The following is a 14,595-nucleotide window of genomic DNA, read 5'->3' on the forward strand; positions in this document are numbered from 1 at the left end:
CCCCCCCACTCTCAGCTCCTTTAGATTGAAGTCACTACATTTTGGTAAGAAAAATAAGGAGATCACATTATTTGGAAAGTAAGAATCTAAATGGGGTAGAAGAGTAAAGGGATCTCTGAGTACAAATATGCAAATCACTAAAAGTAGCAGAGGCTGAACGCCAACTCTCCGACACCACCTCCTACCTCCCCTTGGACCAACCCCACTACCGAACATCAAGCCACCGTTTCCAAGACTGTCACTGACCTCATCTCCTCTGGAGATCTTCCCTCCAACCTCTTAGTTCCCCAACCCTGCACAGCTCACTTCTACCTCCTTCCCAAGATCCACAAACAGGACTGCCCTGGTAGACCCATCATTTCAGCCTGTTCTTGCCCCACAGAACTTATCTCTTCCTATCTCAACTCTATTTTTTCTCCCCTTGTCCAGTCTCTTCTCACCTGCATCCGCGACTCTTCCGACACCCTCTGCCACTTTAACAGTTTCCTGGCCCAACCTTTTCCTTTTTACCATGGACGTACAATCCCTCTACACCTCCATCCCCCACCAGGGTGGCCTGAAGGCGCTCCGCTTCTTCCTTGAACAGAGGCCCAACCAGTCCCCTTCCACCACCACCCTCCTTCGCCTGGCTGAACTTGTTCTCACATTGAACAACTTCTCCTTTGACTCCACTCACTTCTTCCAAATTAAAGGTGTTGCTATGGGAACACACATGGGTCCTAGCTATGCCTACCTTTTCGTGGGATATGTGGAACATTCTTTGTTCCAGTCCTACTCAGGTCCCCTCCCTCACCTCTTTTTCCAGTACCTTGATGACTGTATCAGTGCCATTTCCTGCTCTCGCCCTGAACTAGAAAATTTCATTCACTTTGCTTCCAATTTCCACCCTTCCCTCACCTTCACATGGTCCATCGCCGACTCTCCCCTTCCCTTCCTCGACATCTCTGGGGATAGGCTATTGACAAACATTCACTATAAGCCCACTGACTCCCACAGCTATCTGGATTACACTTTATCCCACCCCGCTTCCTGTAAGGACTCTATTCCATTCTCCCAGTTTCTCCATCTCCACCGCATCTGCACTGACGATGCCACCTTCCATACTGGTGCTTCCGACATGTCTTCCTTTTTCCTCAACCGAGGATTATCCGCTACTGTGGTTGACATGGCCCTTGACCATGTCCATTTTATTTCCCGCACTTCTGCTCTCACTCCTTCCCCTCCCTCCCGGAACACAATAGGGTTCTCCTTGTCCTCACCTTTCACCCCACCAGCCTCCACATTCAACGGATCATCCTCCGCCATTTCCGCCACTTCCAGCATGATCCCACCATCAAACACATCTTCCCCTCACCTCCCCTTTCAGCATTCCGAAAGGACCGCTCCCTCTGCGACACCCTGGTCCACTCCTCTAACACCCCCTTCGCCCGGCACCTTCCCGTGCAAGCGCAGGAGACGCAACACATACCCTTTTACTTCCTCCCTTCCCACTGTCCAGGGCCCCAAACACTCCTTCCAGGTGAAACAGCGATTTACTTGTACTTCTTGCATTTTAATATACTGTATTCGCTGCTCACGATGCGGTCTCCTCTACATTGGGGAGACCAAACGCAGATTGGGTGACCACTTTGCGGAACACCTCCGTTCAGTCTGTAAGGGTGACCCCGAGCTCCCGATCGCCTGTCACTTTTATTCTCCGCTCTGCTCCCACTCTGTCCTCGGCCTCTTACACTGTTCCAATGAAGCTCAACGTAAGCTCGAGGAACAGCACCTCATCTTTCGATTAGGCACTTTACAGCCTTCTGGACTCAACATCGAGTTCAACAATTTTAGACCATAACCTCTGCCCCTATCTCTCTCTCTTTTCCTCTCTCTCTCACATGGCAGCTGTCGATCATTATGCCATTGCCATTTACACTTCATCTAGTCATCTTTTGTTTCTTAACTTGTCCCATTACCATCTCCTTTTGCCTTGCACCATCATCGCTTTTGTCTCTTAATCTCTCCTGCCTTCCATCCCAAACAGACTTTCCTTTTGTTCTTTCCTCCCCTCCCCCTTTTCCCTGCCCCTACACTTGCTTAAAAACCTGTTCCATCTCTTTTTCCAGTTCTGACGAAGGGTCATCGACCTGAAACGTTAACTCTGTTTCTCGCTCTACAGATGCTGCCTGACCTGAGTATTTCCAGCATTTTCTGTTTTTATTTCAGATTTCCAGCATCTGCAGTATTTTGCTTTTGTACTAAAAGTAGTAACACAGGCTAATGAGGCCATAAAAAAAGCAAACCAAGCACTAGGGTTTATTTCTGGAGGGATAAAATTGAAAAGTAGAGAAGTTATGCTAAACTTGTATCCGAACCTTGGTTAGAGCATACTTGGGAGTACTGGGCACAGTTCTGGTCGGCAGATTATAAAAAGTATATAGAGGCACTGGCGAGGGTGCAGAGAAGATTTTCAAGGATGGTACCAGAAATGCGAGGGTATACCTATCGGGAACGGATGAACAGGCTGGGTCTCTTTTCTCTTGAAAAAAGAAGGCTGAGGGGTGACCTAATAAGGCCTTTAAAATTATGAAAGGTTTTGATAGAGTGGATACAGAGAGAATGATTCCACTTGTGGGGAAGAGCAAAACTAGAGGCCATCAATATAAGATAGTCACCAAGAAATCCAATAGGGAATTCAGAAGAAACTTCTTTACCCAGAGAGTGGTGAGAATGTGGAACTCGCTACCGCAGGGAGTGGTTGAAGCGAATAGTATGGATACATTAAGGGAAGTCTAGATACGCACATGCGGGAGAAGGGAATAGAGAGTTATGCTGATAGAGTTAGATGAGGAAAGAAGGGAGGAGGCTCGAGTGGAGCATAAACACCGGCATGGGCTGGTTGAGCCGAATGGCCTGTTCATGTGCCGTATATCCTATGTAATCCTATGTATGCATGAAGTCACATTTCTCTGCACACATGAAAGGGAATGAGATGAGAGGGATGCAGCGTCTCCTGTTTCTAGATTACTGCGAGGTGCTGGAGCGAGGTGGCAACAGCTATGAAGCTCCCTTTAGTGGACTATGGAAGGTAGCATTCTTTAATATGTGATATCTGTCGTGCAGTGAAGGAGAGCTCGGAGGAGGAATTGGAGATCTCCTTGATAGCTCAGTGAGTAAAGACATGAGCTAGCCCCATCCCTGGAGTGTGCTATTAGCTGATCTTATCTGGGACAGCAGTAGGGATGCTACACTGTTTCAATTCCCCTGGATTAGGGAGGAGAAAATCAGCCATGGTTCCTGCTCCTGATCATTGCCCAGTGACCCTGCTGGAAAGTGAGTGTGCGCAGGGATAGGATTGGGCTTGGCTGTCATGCACCCACAGTTGAATAGTCTTCCAACGTTCATTGTCCAGACTAACTGGTGAAGAATGGACTAATAGGCAGGGTACCGGAAGCCCAATAGGAGTTACCTCCTTGAAAGGTAAGGAATAAGTTGGGAACAATTTTTTAAAAAGGGAACTGAAATGCCTAACAGGAATTTAGTTTAAAATATTGAAGATCTAGTGTGTGTGTGTCTGTGTGTGTGTGTGCAGCTTTGACAGTGCAGATCTAGTTGAGGGTTTTGAAATCAATCTTACAGTTGTGTGTTGTGGTACAGGTCAGGTGTGTAGAAAGTAGAAGAGAATGAGCAAGGGCTCAGAGTTTGAGACATGAGGCCCGCTGTCGATAACAAGAGGAGTCGCAGGACATAGATGAAAGACGATACTTTGCCAGACACTTGCGGGTTTTTGCTGCTCACTCATCCGTTTGACTTCGTCACTATCAAAGTGATGTCAATGCTTTCCCACATCAGTGACTCGTCACCATTTTATCTGCTTCAGTATTAAAACAGGCACCAACATAAGAATGCATTCCATAAAATTTCCATCACATTATGTGGGACTAATCTAATATTTCTTGTGTAATACGCTATGATTTGGACCGTTTTGTTTCACTTTAGTAACTATTTATTATTTATATACAGTGATGCCCACAAGCCTAGGAACGTGGAACAGGAGGAGGCCGTTCAGCCCCTCGAATCTGTTCCGCCATTCAATGAGATCATGGCTGATGTGCGACCTAACTCCATATACCTGCCTTTGCCCCATACCCTTTAATACCTTTGATTAACAAAAATCTATCAATCTCAGATTTAAAATTAACAATTGATCTAGTATCAATTGCCGTTTGCACAAGAGAGTTCCAATCTTCTACCACCCTGTGTGTGTAGAAGTGTTTCCCAATTTCACTCCTGAAAGGTCTGGCTCTAATTTTTAGACTATGCCCCTTAGTCTGAGACTCCCCAACCAGAGAAAATAGTTTCTCTACCCTATCCGTTCCCATTAATATCTTGAAAACTTTGATCAAATCACCCCCTTAACCTTCTAAATTCCAGGGAACACAACCCGAGTTTGTGTAATCTCTCCTAATTTAACCCCTGGAGTCCAGGTATCATTCTGGTAAACCTACGCTGCACTCCCTCCAAGGCCAGTGTATACTTCCTAAGGTGTGGTGCCCAGAACTGCTCACAGTACTCCAGGTGTGGTCTAACCAGGGTTTTGTATAGCTGCAACATAACTTCCTACCCCCTTGTATTCTAGTCATGTAGATATAAAGGCCAGCATTCCATTAGCCTTTTTGATTATATTCTGTACTTGTTCATGACATTTTAATGATTATGTACCTGGATCCCCAAGTCTCTTTGAACCTCTACTGTTTTTAGCTTTTCATCATTTAGAAAGTACCCTGTTCTATCCTTTTTAGGTCCAAAGTGGGTGACCTCACATTTGCCTACATTGAAATCCATTTACCACAGTTTTGCCCATTCTCTTAATCTATTAATATCTCTTTGTAATTTTATGCTTTCATTTACAGTACCTACAATGCCGCCTATCTTTGTGTCATTGGCAAAGTTGGATATGTAGCTTTCTATCCCATCATCTAAGTCGTTAATAAGTACAGTGACTAGTTGAAACCCCAACACAGATCCCTGCCCATTATCCTCACTCTCTGTCTCCTGCCACTCAGCCAATTTCCTAACCAATAATTTGCCTTCAATTCCATGGGCTTCAACCTTAGTTAAGGGACTTTATCACATGCCTTCTGGAAGTGCATATAAATAACATCCTTAGACATCCTGTGCACTACTTTAGTCACCTCTTCAAAAAATTCAGTCAGGTTCGTCAGGCATGATCTACCTTTTACAAATCCATGCTGGCTGTCTCTGATCAGCTGAAAATTTTCAAGGTATTCATTCACCCTATCCTTAATTATAGACACTAGTAATTTCCCGACAACAGATGTTAGGCTAACTGGTCTGTAGTTTCCTGGTTTCCCCTTCTCACCATTCTTAAACCTAACCTTAACCCTTGAAGGAGTTTTGTGTTTATCCACCAACTTTGTTACATGACTATTTACATCAGAGACCTGTTCTTGATGCTCCATGCCCATTGGGTAGTCACTCTAGACTGACGCTCCATGCCCATTGGGTACTCGCTCTAGACTGACGCTCCATGCCCATTGGGTACTCGCTCTAGACTGACGCTCCGTGCCCATTGAGTACTCGCTCTAGACTGATGCTCCATGCCCATTGGGTACTCGCTCTAGACTGACGCTCCATGCCCATTGGGTACTCGCTCTAGACTGACGCTCCATGCCCATTGGGTACTCGCTCTAGACTGACGCTCCATGCCCATTGGGTACTCGCTCTAGACTGACGCTCCATGCCCATTGGGTACTCGCTCTAGACTGACGCTCCATGCCCATTGGGTACTCGCTCTAGACTGACGCTCCATGCCCATTGGGTACTCGCTCTAGACTGACGCTCCATGCCCATTGGGTACTCGCTCTAGACTGACGCTCCATGCCCATTGGGTACTCGCTCTAGACTGACGCTCCATGCCCATTGGGTACTCACTCTAGACTGACGCTCCGTGCCCATTGGGTACTCGCTCTAGACTGACGCTCCGTGCCCATTGGGTACTCGCTCTAGACTGACGCTCCGTGCCCATTGGGTACTCGCTCTAGACTGACGCTCCATGCCCATTGGATACTCACTCTAGACTGACGCTCCATGCCCATTGGGTACTCACTTACTCCAGGCATTAAATCGAGGTCCTATCTGTCTATTCCACTGATTCAGGTGGTTATTCCTCTTAACCAATACCACATAAAACTGATTAATTCATTTCTTTGCTGTCAGTGGGATCTTACTGTGTACGAAATGGCTGACGTTTGCATACATAAGCCATGGTACATCAGGTAATTTATTCGGTGTGGAGCCGTTTCTGAGATGTGATAAGGCGCTGACCTGCGAGTCTCTATCTTCCTTTCGCCTCTCCTTGTTCTTCATTCCACCAGCTGTAAAGAATGTACGAGAGGGCACCAGGAGTCCCAGAACAGTCCATGAGCTCCACGGGGTCAAGCGGACCTATGACCTCATGGAAAGTGGGTTAAGTCGAGGACTCCCAGTACGCGAGTCCCCGGTGTCTGCACCATATGAAGGTACGATTGTGCGGGAGTCTATTACCACTGACGGGTAGCATGTTTCAGCTGCAGTTTCCTTTCTGTTAATTCGCAGAACTACATCAGGGATCTTGAAGTTGGCGCTACAGTGTCAGTCTCCAGGAACTAGTGTCAAAGGGTTGAGGAGAAATAATACAGTGTGCTCCAGCACAAAGAGCCACCTTGATGTGCTAATGTTTGGGCATTTTCTCAGGCTCCTAGCAGAGATTGTATCTTACAATCATGTGCACGAGGTTTTAATCTTGCAATCGGAGGCCTGATCCTTCTGAAAAAGAATGCTTCGAAATCTGTTCTGTTCAGTCAGTCATATCAACTTCTACCCATGGGGAGAGGTGAGGTATTCCGACTATTTGGCTGAACAGAGGCGAACTCCAAGGCTTTGCAGGTCAACCGTACACATGTAATGGCACAACTTTCAGTACGATTGGCCTGTAGCTCTCCTTATCTTTTATTAATGATTTATTCTATGTTCTGAACTGTAACCATTGAGAAATTGACTCATTGCCTGAAGTGCCAGTAATAATTTAATAGTAGAAAATGCTATATGCTAAGACTTTGAAAATAAACTCTTATCAGGTCTCATCAGTCGTGCGAGGGAGAGCCCACATTTATCGGAATCAAAAGATAGGACGGTTCCATCGGGGTCAATAATGCAAGGTAAGACCAATTTTCTCCTCAGTTCCTGCCGGGCCCATTGATTTCAACCAGATCAGAGCACCTTGGGATATCTGGTTTGGGTTTAGGAGCTGGACTGCACCGTACTTTCTGAAACTAGACCAGCAACACAAACTAGAGGTAGCAGGATCCCATTTTGAATACTTCTTTCATATATAGCCAATTATTGGGGGATATTTTCCTCTATTTGCTAATGTTATCAGACAGTGGCTGTGAGTATAAAGCAGGAAATCCCTTTATACACTAAATGCCATATCTGACATTTGTTTTCCTAGCCTCCAACGTGTTCCTTACCATGGTTTAAAATACTGACCTCCCAGAGCATTAAAACTGTCCTTTTCATCCCACCAAAGTAATTGAGAGCTTTGTCTACCCATCACAGTCCTTCCACTCTATGCCCCCCTCACTTAATGATCCATGGGATTTAAGTGTTCACTTGTTTATGTTAGGTACACCAAGAGCCTCCAGTGAGACCTTTGAAGAAGGCATGAAGTACAGTAAGCAGATCAAACGGGAAAGCCCCCCACTGCGAACCTTTGAGGGCTCCATCACTAAAGGCAAACCTTACGAGGGAGTCACTACCATTAAAGAGATGGGTCGCTCAATCCACGAGATTCCAAGGCAAGAAAGTCGCAAAACCCCAGAAATCGTACAGAGCAGCCGATCGATTGTGGAAGGGTCTATTTCTCAGGTATCGCTTTCCTACCCGCAGCTTATCAAAGCCAACTTCCTATATTTATTATATATTTTAATAACAACAACCACAACAACTTGTATTTGTATAGTGCCTTTAACATAATAAAATGTCCCAAGGCGCTTCACAGGAGTGTTATAAAACAAAATTGGACACCGAGCCAGGTGATATTAGGGCAGATGACCAAAAGCTTGGTCAGAGAAGTAGGTTTTAAGGAGCAACGGCGGAGCAGGCTCGAAGGGCCAAATGGCCTGCCCCTGTTCCTATTTCTTATGAGATAGAGGGGTTTAGGGAGGAAATTCCAGAGCTTGGGGCCCAGGCAGCTGATGGGGAGATTACAGAGATAGAGAGGGGCGAAGCCATGGAGGGATTTGAAAACAAGGATGAGAATTTTAAAATCGAGGCATTGCTTAACCGGGAGCCAATGTAGGTCAGCGAGCACCGGTGTGATGGGTGAACGGGACTTGGTGCGAGTTAGGACACAGGCAGCCGAGTTTTGGATGACCTCAAGTTTACGTAGGGTAGAACGTGGGAGGCCGGCCAGGAGTGCGTTGGAATAGTCAAGTCTAGAGGTAACAAAGGCATGGATGAGGGTTTCAGCAGCAGATGATCTGAGGCAGGGGCGGAGATGAGTGATGTTACAGAGGTGGAAATAGGCATTCTTAGTTATGGCGTGGATATGTGGTCGGAAGCTCATTTCAGGGTCAAATATGACACCAAGGTTGCGAACAGACTGGGTCAGCCTCAGACACATGCAAGGGAGAGGCATAGAGTCGGTGGCAGGGACCGAAGATGATGGCTTCGGTCTTCCCAATGTTTAATCGGAAGAAATTTCTGCTCATCTAGTTCTGGATGTCGGACAAGCAGTCTGACAAAATAGATGAATTTACATTAAAAGTATCTGTAACCTCCATTTGCTGATGCCAGTCTTAGGACAGTTTAGTTAAGGTGTCGGCCTTGGTTCAGTGGGTAGCACTCATTTCCGAGTCAGAAGGTTGTGGTTTCCAGCCCCACTACAGGACTTCAGCCCATAATCCAGACTGACACTCCCAGTGCATTACTGAGGGAGTGCTCCACTGTTGGAGGTGACGTTTTTCATACCGGGCATTAAAGCAAGGCCTCGTATGCCCCCTCGGGTGAACATTGGCTCCCACAGCACTGTTCAAAGAAGAGCAGGGGAGTTCTCCCCAGTGCCCTGGCCAATATTTATCCCTCAACCCACATCACTAAAAACAGATTTACTCATCATTCCTTTCATTGATGTTTGTGGGACTTTAATATGTACTCATTGGCTATGAAGCTCTCGGGGGGTGTTTTGAGGATGTGAAAGGTGCTATACAGTATAATGAAGGATCACATTTCTGGGGGAAATTGGCCAAAGCCACTTGGTAGTTTTAGTACCAGTCTCCTTTTCTTGAGCTGCTCCAAGCATAGATTAAGATCTTAACAACTAACTATATACCTTCAGATCTTGAAAAACACTGCTGTGGGCTTGTTAATTCCAAGTGACACACACTGCAGGTTGAATTGGAGTGCGGGGCTCCGAGCATCACATAGTCTGGGCAAAGGAGACTAATTATTGGGAAACCAAAGGGAATTAATTGGGGAAAAAAGCAAATTAAGGTCAAAGAGCAGAAGCTGCAACAGGTGGTGGTGCTGGGTCTGCTGGCAAATGGCCCAGGAGCGAGCGAGCTGCTGACTGGCACTGCATCCAACAGAACGGCAAACCAAACACTCCTATTTACCCACCAGTAGCTCGTTCCTTATTAGCAAGCTACAGGTCACAGTGCAGAGAGCTACAATTTGTATACACAGTGATATCATACCCTTGTAGGACTGTTGTAGACTAATTCATAGAAATTGATTGCTGTGATTGGTCAACAACTCCATTATCGTTGTATCATGCGACTACCCAGATGATGGAAGGTGAAATAGATGGACCTGGGTCTATTTTGTCCAGCAGTCCCTATGTTTCAATCTATACAGACCTGTTCACTGTAGGAGGTCCTAACCTGGTAATTTGAGCCCAGATTCTGGATATTCTCTATTTTAAATCTTTAACTAAATTTGGATATCCAATTAAACTACCTGGAGCAAATGTCCTAATTCGAGAGTAAGGAGGGACCTCAGGCTAGAATTTGTTCTAACTTACTTAGAGAGGGTGGGATTTACCTCACTAAATGTCAGAACTCCTATTAAACATGACGATTGTTTTTCCCAGACTTTTAACTGTTCAGGAATGTTCAGTTTGTAAATTTAAATCCAATTTTTAAGACTTTTGAAAGCTTGATTAATTTGGAATCATCAACTTTGTAAACTGATGGCAGTCAGCCTTCTCCGGAAAGTAGGAGTGAGGGCGAAGTGCCCAGGTTTAAGGATCTTGTGTCTGAGATGATTGAATCTGTGTTGTTATAGGGAACCCCGGTGAAGCATGAGAGCCAGTCTGCCATTAAACACGATGTAAAGTCTCTGATCACAGTGCCCAGCAAACACCCGCACCCCATGCACCAGCTGGAGATGATCTCGGAGGGAGTGAAGGTCGTGGAAAGGAAGTATGAAGACATGAAGCCCGCTGACCAGTTACGGGCCCGCCACAGCGCGGTGGTCAGTTCTGGGACTTCGGTTCTCAGGTCAACGATGCACGAAGCTTCAAAATCTCAGCTGAGCCCTGGCCTGTATGAAGATCCCAGTGCACGCAGGACCCCAGTGGGTTATCCTGGCTTCATTCCCAGGGGCCCACCCATGGTCAGCAGACCACAGGAAGGTAAGCTCATGCGGCTTTCACAGGTCAATACATTTGGGAGCGGAAACATCAAGAAGGATATTCTGTCTGGTTATTTCTGAAGCCAAATGTTGTACATACAAGTAATGAAAGATTTATTTATATTCATCTGGAGGGTAAATGAACAAAGTGTAACAATTGCAGTAACATCTCGCCACTGGCCTTAATTGCCCTTGTGTCCTGTGATTGCAGGTGTTATGACTCCAGGGAAGTCCACTGGCCATGAAAGGAAAACCACGCTGGTCCCAACGCAGAGAGAGAACATGTCTGTTAAGTCCCCAGTCTCTGTGGTGGACCCATCTGCAACTCTCAACCCTTACGACTCTCTCCATGGGCGAGGAAACCCTGAATACAGAAGCCACGTTCCTCACCCCTTTGAGCAGACGATGGCTTTCCACCGAGCATTAGACCCAGGTAAGGCCATTTGAAAATGGGATCTGCAAAGTACCTGAGGATATTCCACCATTGGGCCATAGCTGCCCCTGTGGGTATTTTTATTGACTATCACCTCAGATGGATAATGGTCTACTGTGTGTAGGATTATCCGCACTTTTGTGGTGTGTTTCTTTACATTCCTGAAAATACAGCACCCCACAGAGAGATACCACAGTAGTATTGCCTCTAAATAGCATTTATGTCACCGATCCCGGCAAGATCAGGGTTTCAGTCGAAAGTGGACAGCCCTTCCCTGGGCTGTCAGCAGTCAATAATTACAACAGTTTGTTCAAGTGGATTATATATCATGCAATACCACCTGCCCTGTTAGCATACCTGTTGATACATCACAGTCCTGTCATTGCAGGTTTGAGTGTTGAGGACACATTTGTTCAGTGGTTATTTGACTGCACAATGCAGGGACTCTATATTTCTGATACCTGCCCTGCCCCAAATCAGGCTCTGACAGGATTAATGGAACCAAAATAATGTAAATTGCAGTGTGTGCTTTGGTAGGTGAGCACGGACTGCTGTTGTGGCGGGCGGCTGTTCTGATTCCCTTGTTGCTTTTCCTTTCCCCAGCAGCTGCAGCTTACCTGTTTCCCCGACAGCTTTCTCCTAATCCCAATTACTCAAATCACTATCAGCTGTACGCAATGGAGAACACGCGGCAGACCATCCTCAACGACTACATCACTTCCCAACAGATGCAAGTTATCACCAAGCCAGACGGCACCAGGGGAATGTCGCCACGAGAGACTTTAGCCGTCCCCTATGCTGCCGGAGCCAGAGGTGAGATCCTCTCTGTCTGTTCTTTAAATGTAGCTTTGTTTTGAACGCTGGACTAATGAAAGTGCCTGAATTACAGGAATAATCGACTTGGCGCAGATGCCGCACACTATACTAGTGCCAGGTGGGAGCAGTACTCCTCCTATGGACAGGATAACCTACATCCCCGGGAACCAGGCCCCTTATCCGGGCAGGTACAACCACTCCCCTATATCACCAGGTAAGAATACTTTCTGGGACTTTACTGACACACATTTTTAACAGATTGTGGTTTACTTTAATATTGTGATGAGGAGGAATTTCTTCTCTGAGGGTTGTGAATCTTTGGAATTCTCTTCCCCAGAGGAGATAGACAGATTTTTGAATGATAAGGGAGTCAAGGGTTGTGGGGAGCGGGCAGGAAAGTGGACTTGAGGCCAAGATCAGATCAGCCATGATCCTATTGAATGGCGGAGCAGGCTCGAGGGGCCAAATGACAGACTCCTGCTCCTACGTCTTATGTAGGATGGGGATATTCTTGGAGCCTCCCCCTCCTGTTAGTTGTTTAATGGTCCACCACCATTCACGACTGGATGTGGCAGGACTGCAGAGCTTTGATCTGATCCGTTGATTGTGGGATCGCTTAGCTCTGCCTATAGCTTGCTGCTTCTGCTTTTTAGAGTGCATGTAGTCCTGTGTTGCAGCTTCCCCATGTTAGCACCGCATTTTTAGGTACACCTGGTGCTGCTCCTGGCATGCTCTTCTACACTCCTTATTGAACCAGGGTTGGTCCTCTGACTTGATGGTAATGGTAGAGTGAGGGATATGTCGGGCCATGAGGTTACAGATTGTGGTGGAATACAATTCTGCTGCTGCTGATGGCCCACAGCGCCTCATGGATGCCCAGTTTTGAGCTGCAAGATCTGTTCTGAATCTATCCCATTTAGCACGGTAGTAATGCCACACAACACGATGGAGGGTGTTCTCAGTGTGCTGGAATATTCGCCAATCGCTTGGCATGGTGCAGCTGTAACAACACTCAACACCATCCAGAACAAAGCAGTTTCCTTGATTGGTACCCTTGATTCTATATCCATCCCCTCCACCACCGGCGCATCATGGCTGCAGATTGTATGATTTATAGGAAGCACTGCAGCAACTCACCATGGTTACTTCAACAGCACCTCCCTACCCCAAAAGGGCTGTGGATGCTCAGTCGTTGCATATATGGGGATCGAGTGGGAAAGTGGAGTTGAGGTCAAAGCTCAGCCATGATCTTATTGAATGGCGGAGCAGGCTCGAGGGGTTGTATGAACACCACCACCTCAAGTTCGCCTCCAAGTCGCACACCATCCTGACTTAGAAGTATATCGCCGTTCCTTCATCGTCGCTGGGTCAATATCCTGGAACTCCCTCCCGAACAGCACTGTGGGAGTACCTTCACTACACGGACTGCAGCGGTTCAAGAGGCAGCTCACCACCATCTTCTCGAGGGCAATTAGGGATGGGCAATAAATGCTGGCCTTGCCAGCGATGCCCACATCCCAAGAACAAATACTTTTTTAAAGCTTGCTTCTGATTTCAGACCCAGTTACAGAGCACTTGTTTTGCATCATGAAGGAGTTATTTTCTTATAGAGGGTATAGTGCAATCTCCAGATGACTAATTAGGGGACCTGAAGCTGATTAAAGCATGAGGCAATGGCTGCATTTGAGCTTGAGTTTTGTACTGTATCATAATGAGCTTTCACTTCCCAGTTCAAGGTCCCAGCAAACAAAGTTATGGAGACTACACTAATCTGGTGCATTAATCAGCTCGCTGTCACATGTACCAGCACAACCTGCCCCAGAGTCCCACTGGCCTGAGCGTGCACAGTCACAGGACAACCAATGGCTGATATTTATGCTAGAGTTCTAATGACATTGGACATGGGGGAGAGGGGCAGTTCTGTACTCGGCCACAGAGTGTTACCTGCTGGAACAGTGGCTATGCAGTGGAGGAGATGGACAGAGGGTTTGGCAAGGCCATGGAGGTATTAATAGAATGTGTTGGGGAGCAGATAGCCAGTGTAGGCCACTGAGCTTGGGAGTGATGGAGGAGGGGACGGTGCAGAGTTTGTACAAGTTGAAGATTAGAGGGCAGAGGGTGAGAGTCCGGCAGGAGAGTTTGAACAATCGCGTCTGGAGGTTTCGGAGGCACAGATGGTGTTTAGTGAGTGCACAATTAGGAGCAGACTCCCTGCACATTCCATTAATCCTGCATCATAAAACAGCTGGGTAAATATATGGGGTTGAAATGGGACTGAGGGCTGTTTAATAGTTAAATATAGAGGACCAGATATCTGCTGGAAACTATGGTTTCTGAGCTGCGTCCATGGAAGTGTCACTGCACGGAAATGGAACTGGTCCTGGGTGAATAAAGTTGGCAGATTCTTTTTTATTCACTTATGGGATGTGAGCGTCGCTGGCAAGGCCAGCATTTATTGCCCACCCCTAGTTGCCCTCGAAGGTGGTGGTGAGCCGCCGCCTTAAACCATAGCAGTCCGTGTGGTGAAGGTACTCCACAGTGCTGTTAGGGAGGGAGTTCCAGGATTTTGACCCAGCAACGATGAAAGATCGGCGATATACTTCTAAGTCAGGATGGTGTGTGACTTGGAGGTGGTGGTGTTCCCATGAGCCTGCTGCCCTTGTCCTTCT

General features: G+C 46.7%; 1 protein-coding gene across 12 annotated transcripts in view; it reads left to right on the forward strand.

The window, feature by feature from the left end:
- ncor1 (nuclear receptor corepressor 1) overlaps nt 1-14,595 on the forward strand; it is a 372,353-nt gene that overhangs the window by 316,715 nt on the left and 41,043 nt on the right. For all 12 annotated transcript variants that reach the window (XM_085964552.1, XM_085964550.1, XM_085964555.1 and 9 more), the window contains 7 exons: nt 6,381-6,524; nt 7,122-7,202; nt 7,670-7,911; nt 10,330-10,678; nt 10,889-11,110; nt 11,714-11,923; nt 12,000-12,140. In XM_085964552.1, coding sequence (XP_085820678.1) covers nt 6,381-6,524; nt 7,122-7,202; nt 7,670-7,911; nt 10,330-10,678; nt 10,889-11,110; nt 11,714-11,923; nt 12,000-12,140 — 1,389 coding nt within the window. The remainder of the gene's footprint in view (nt 1-6,380; nt 6,525-7,121; nt 7,203-7,669; nt 7,912-10,329; nt 10,679-10,888; nt 11,111-11,713; nt 11,924-11,999; nt 12,141-14,595) is intronic.

The sequence above is a fragment of the Somniosus microcephalus genome, chromosome 22, assembly GCF_052327205.1.
Source record: "Somniosus microcephalus isolate GS21.2 chromosome 22, FLI_Smic_1.0, whole genome shotgun sequence".
In the NCBI taxonomy this organism is placed as follows: domain Eukaryota; kingdom Metazoa; phylum Chordata; class Chondrichthyes; order Squaliformes; family Somniosidae; genus Somniosus; species Somniosus microcephalus.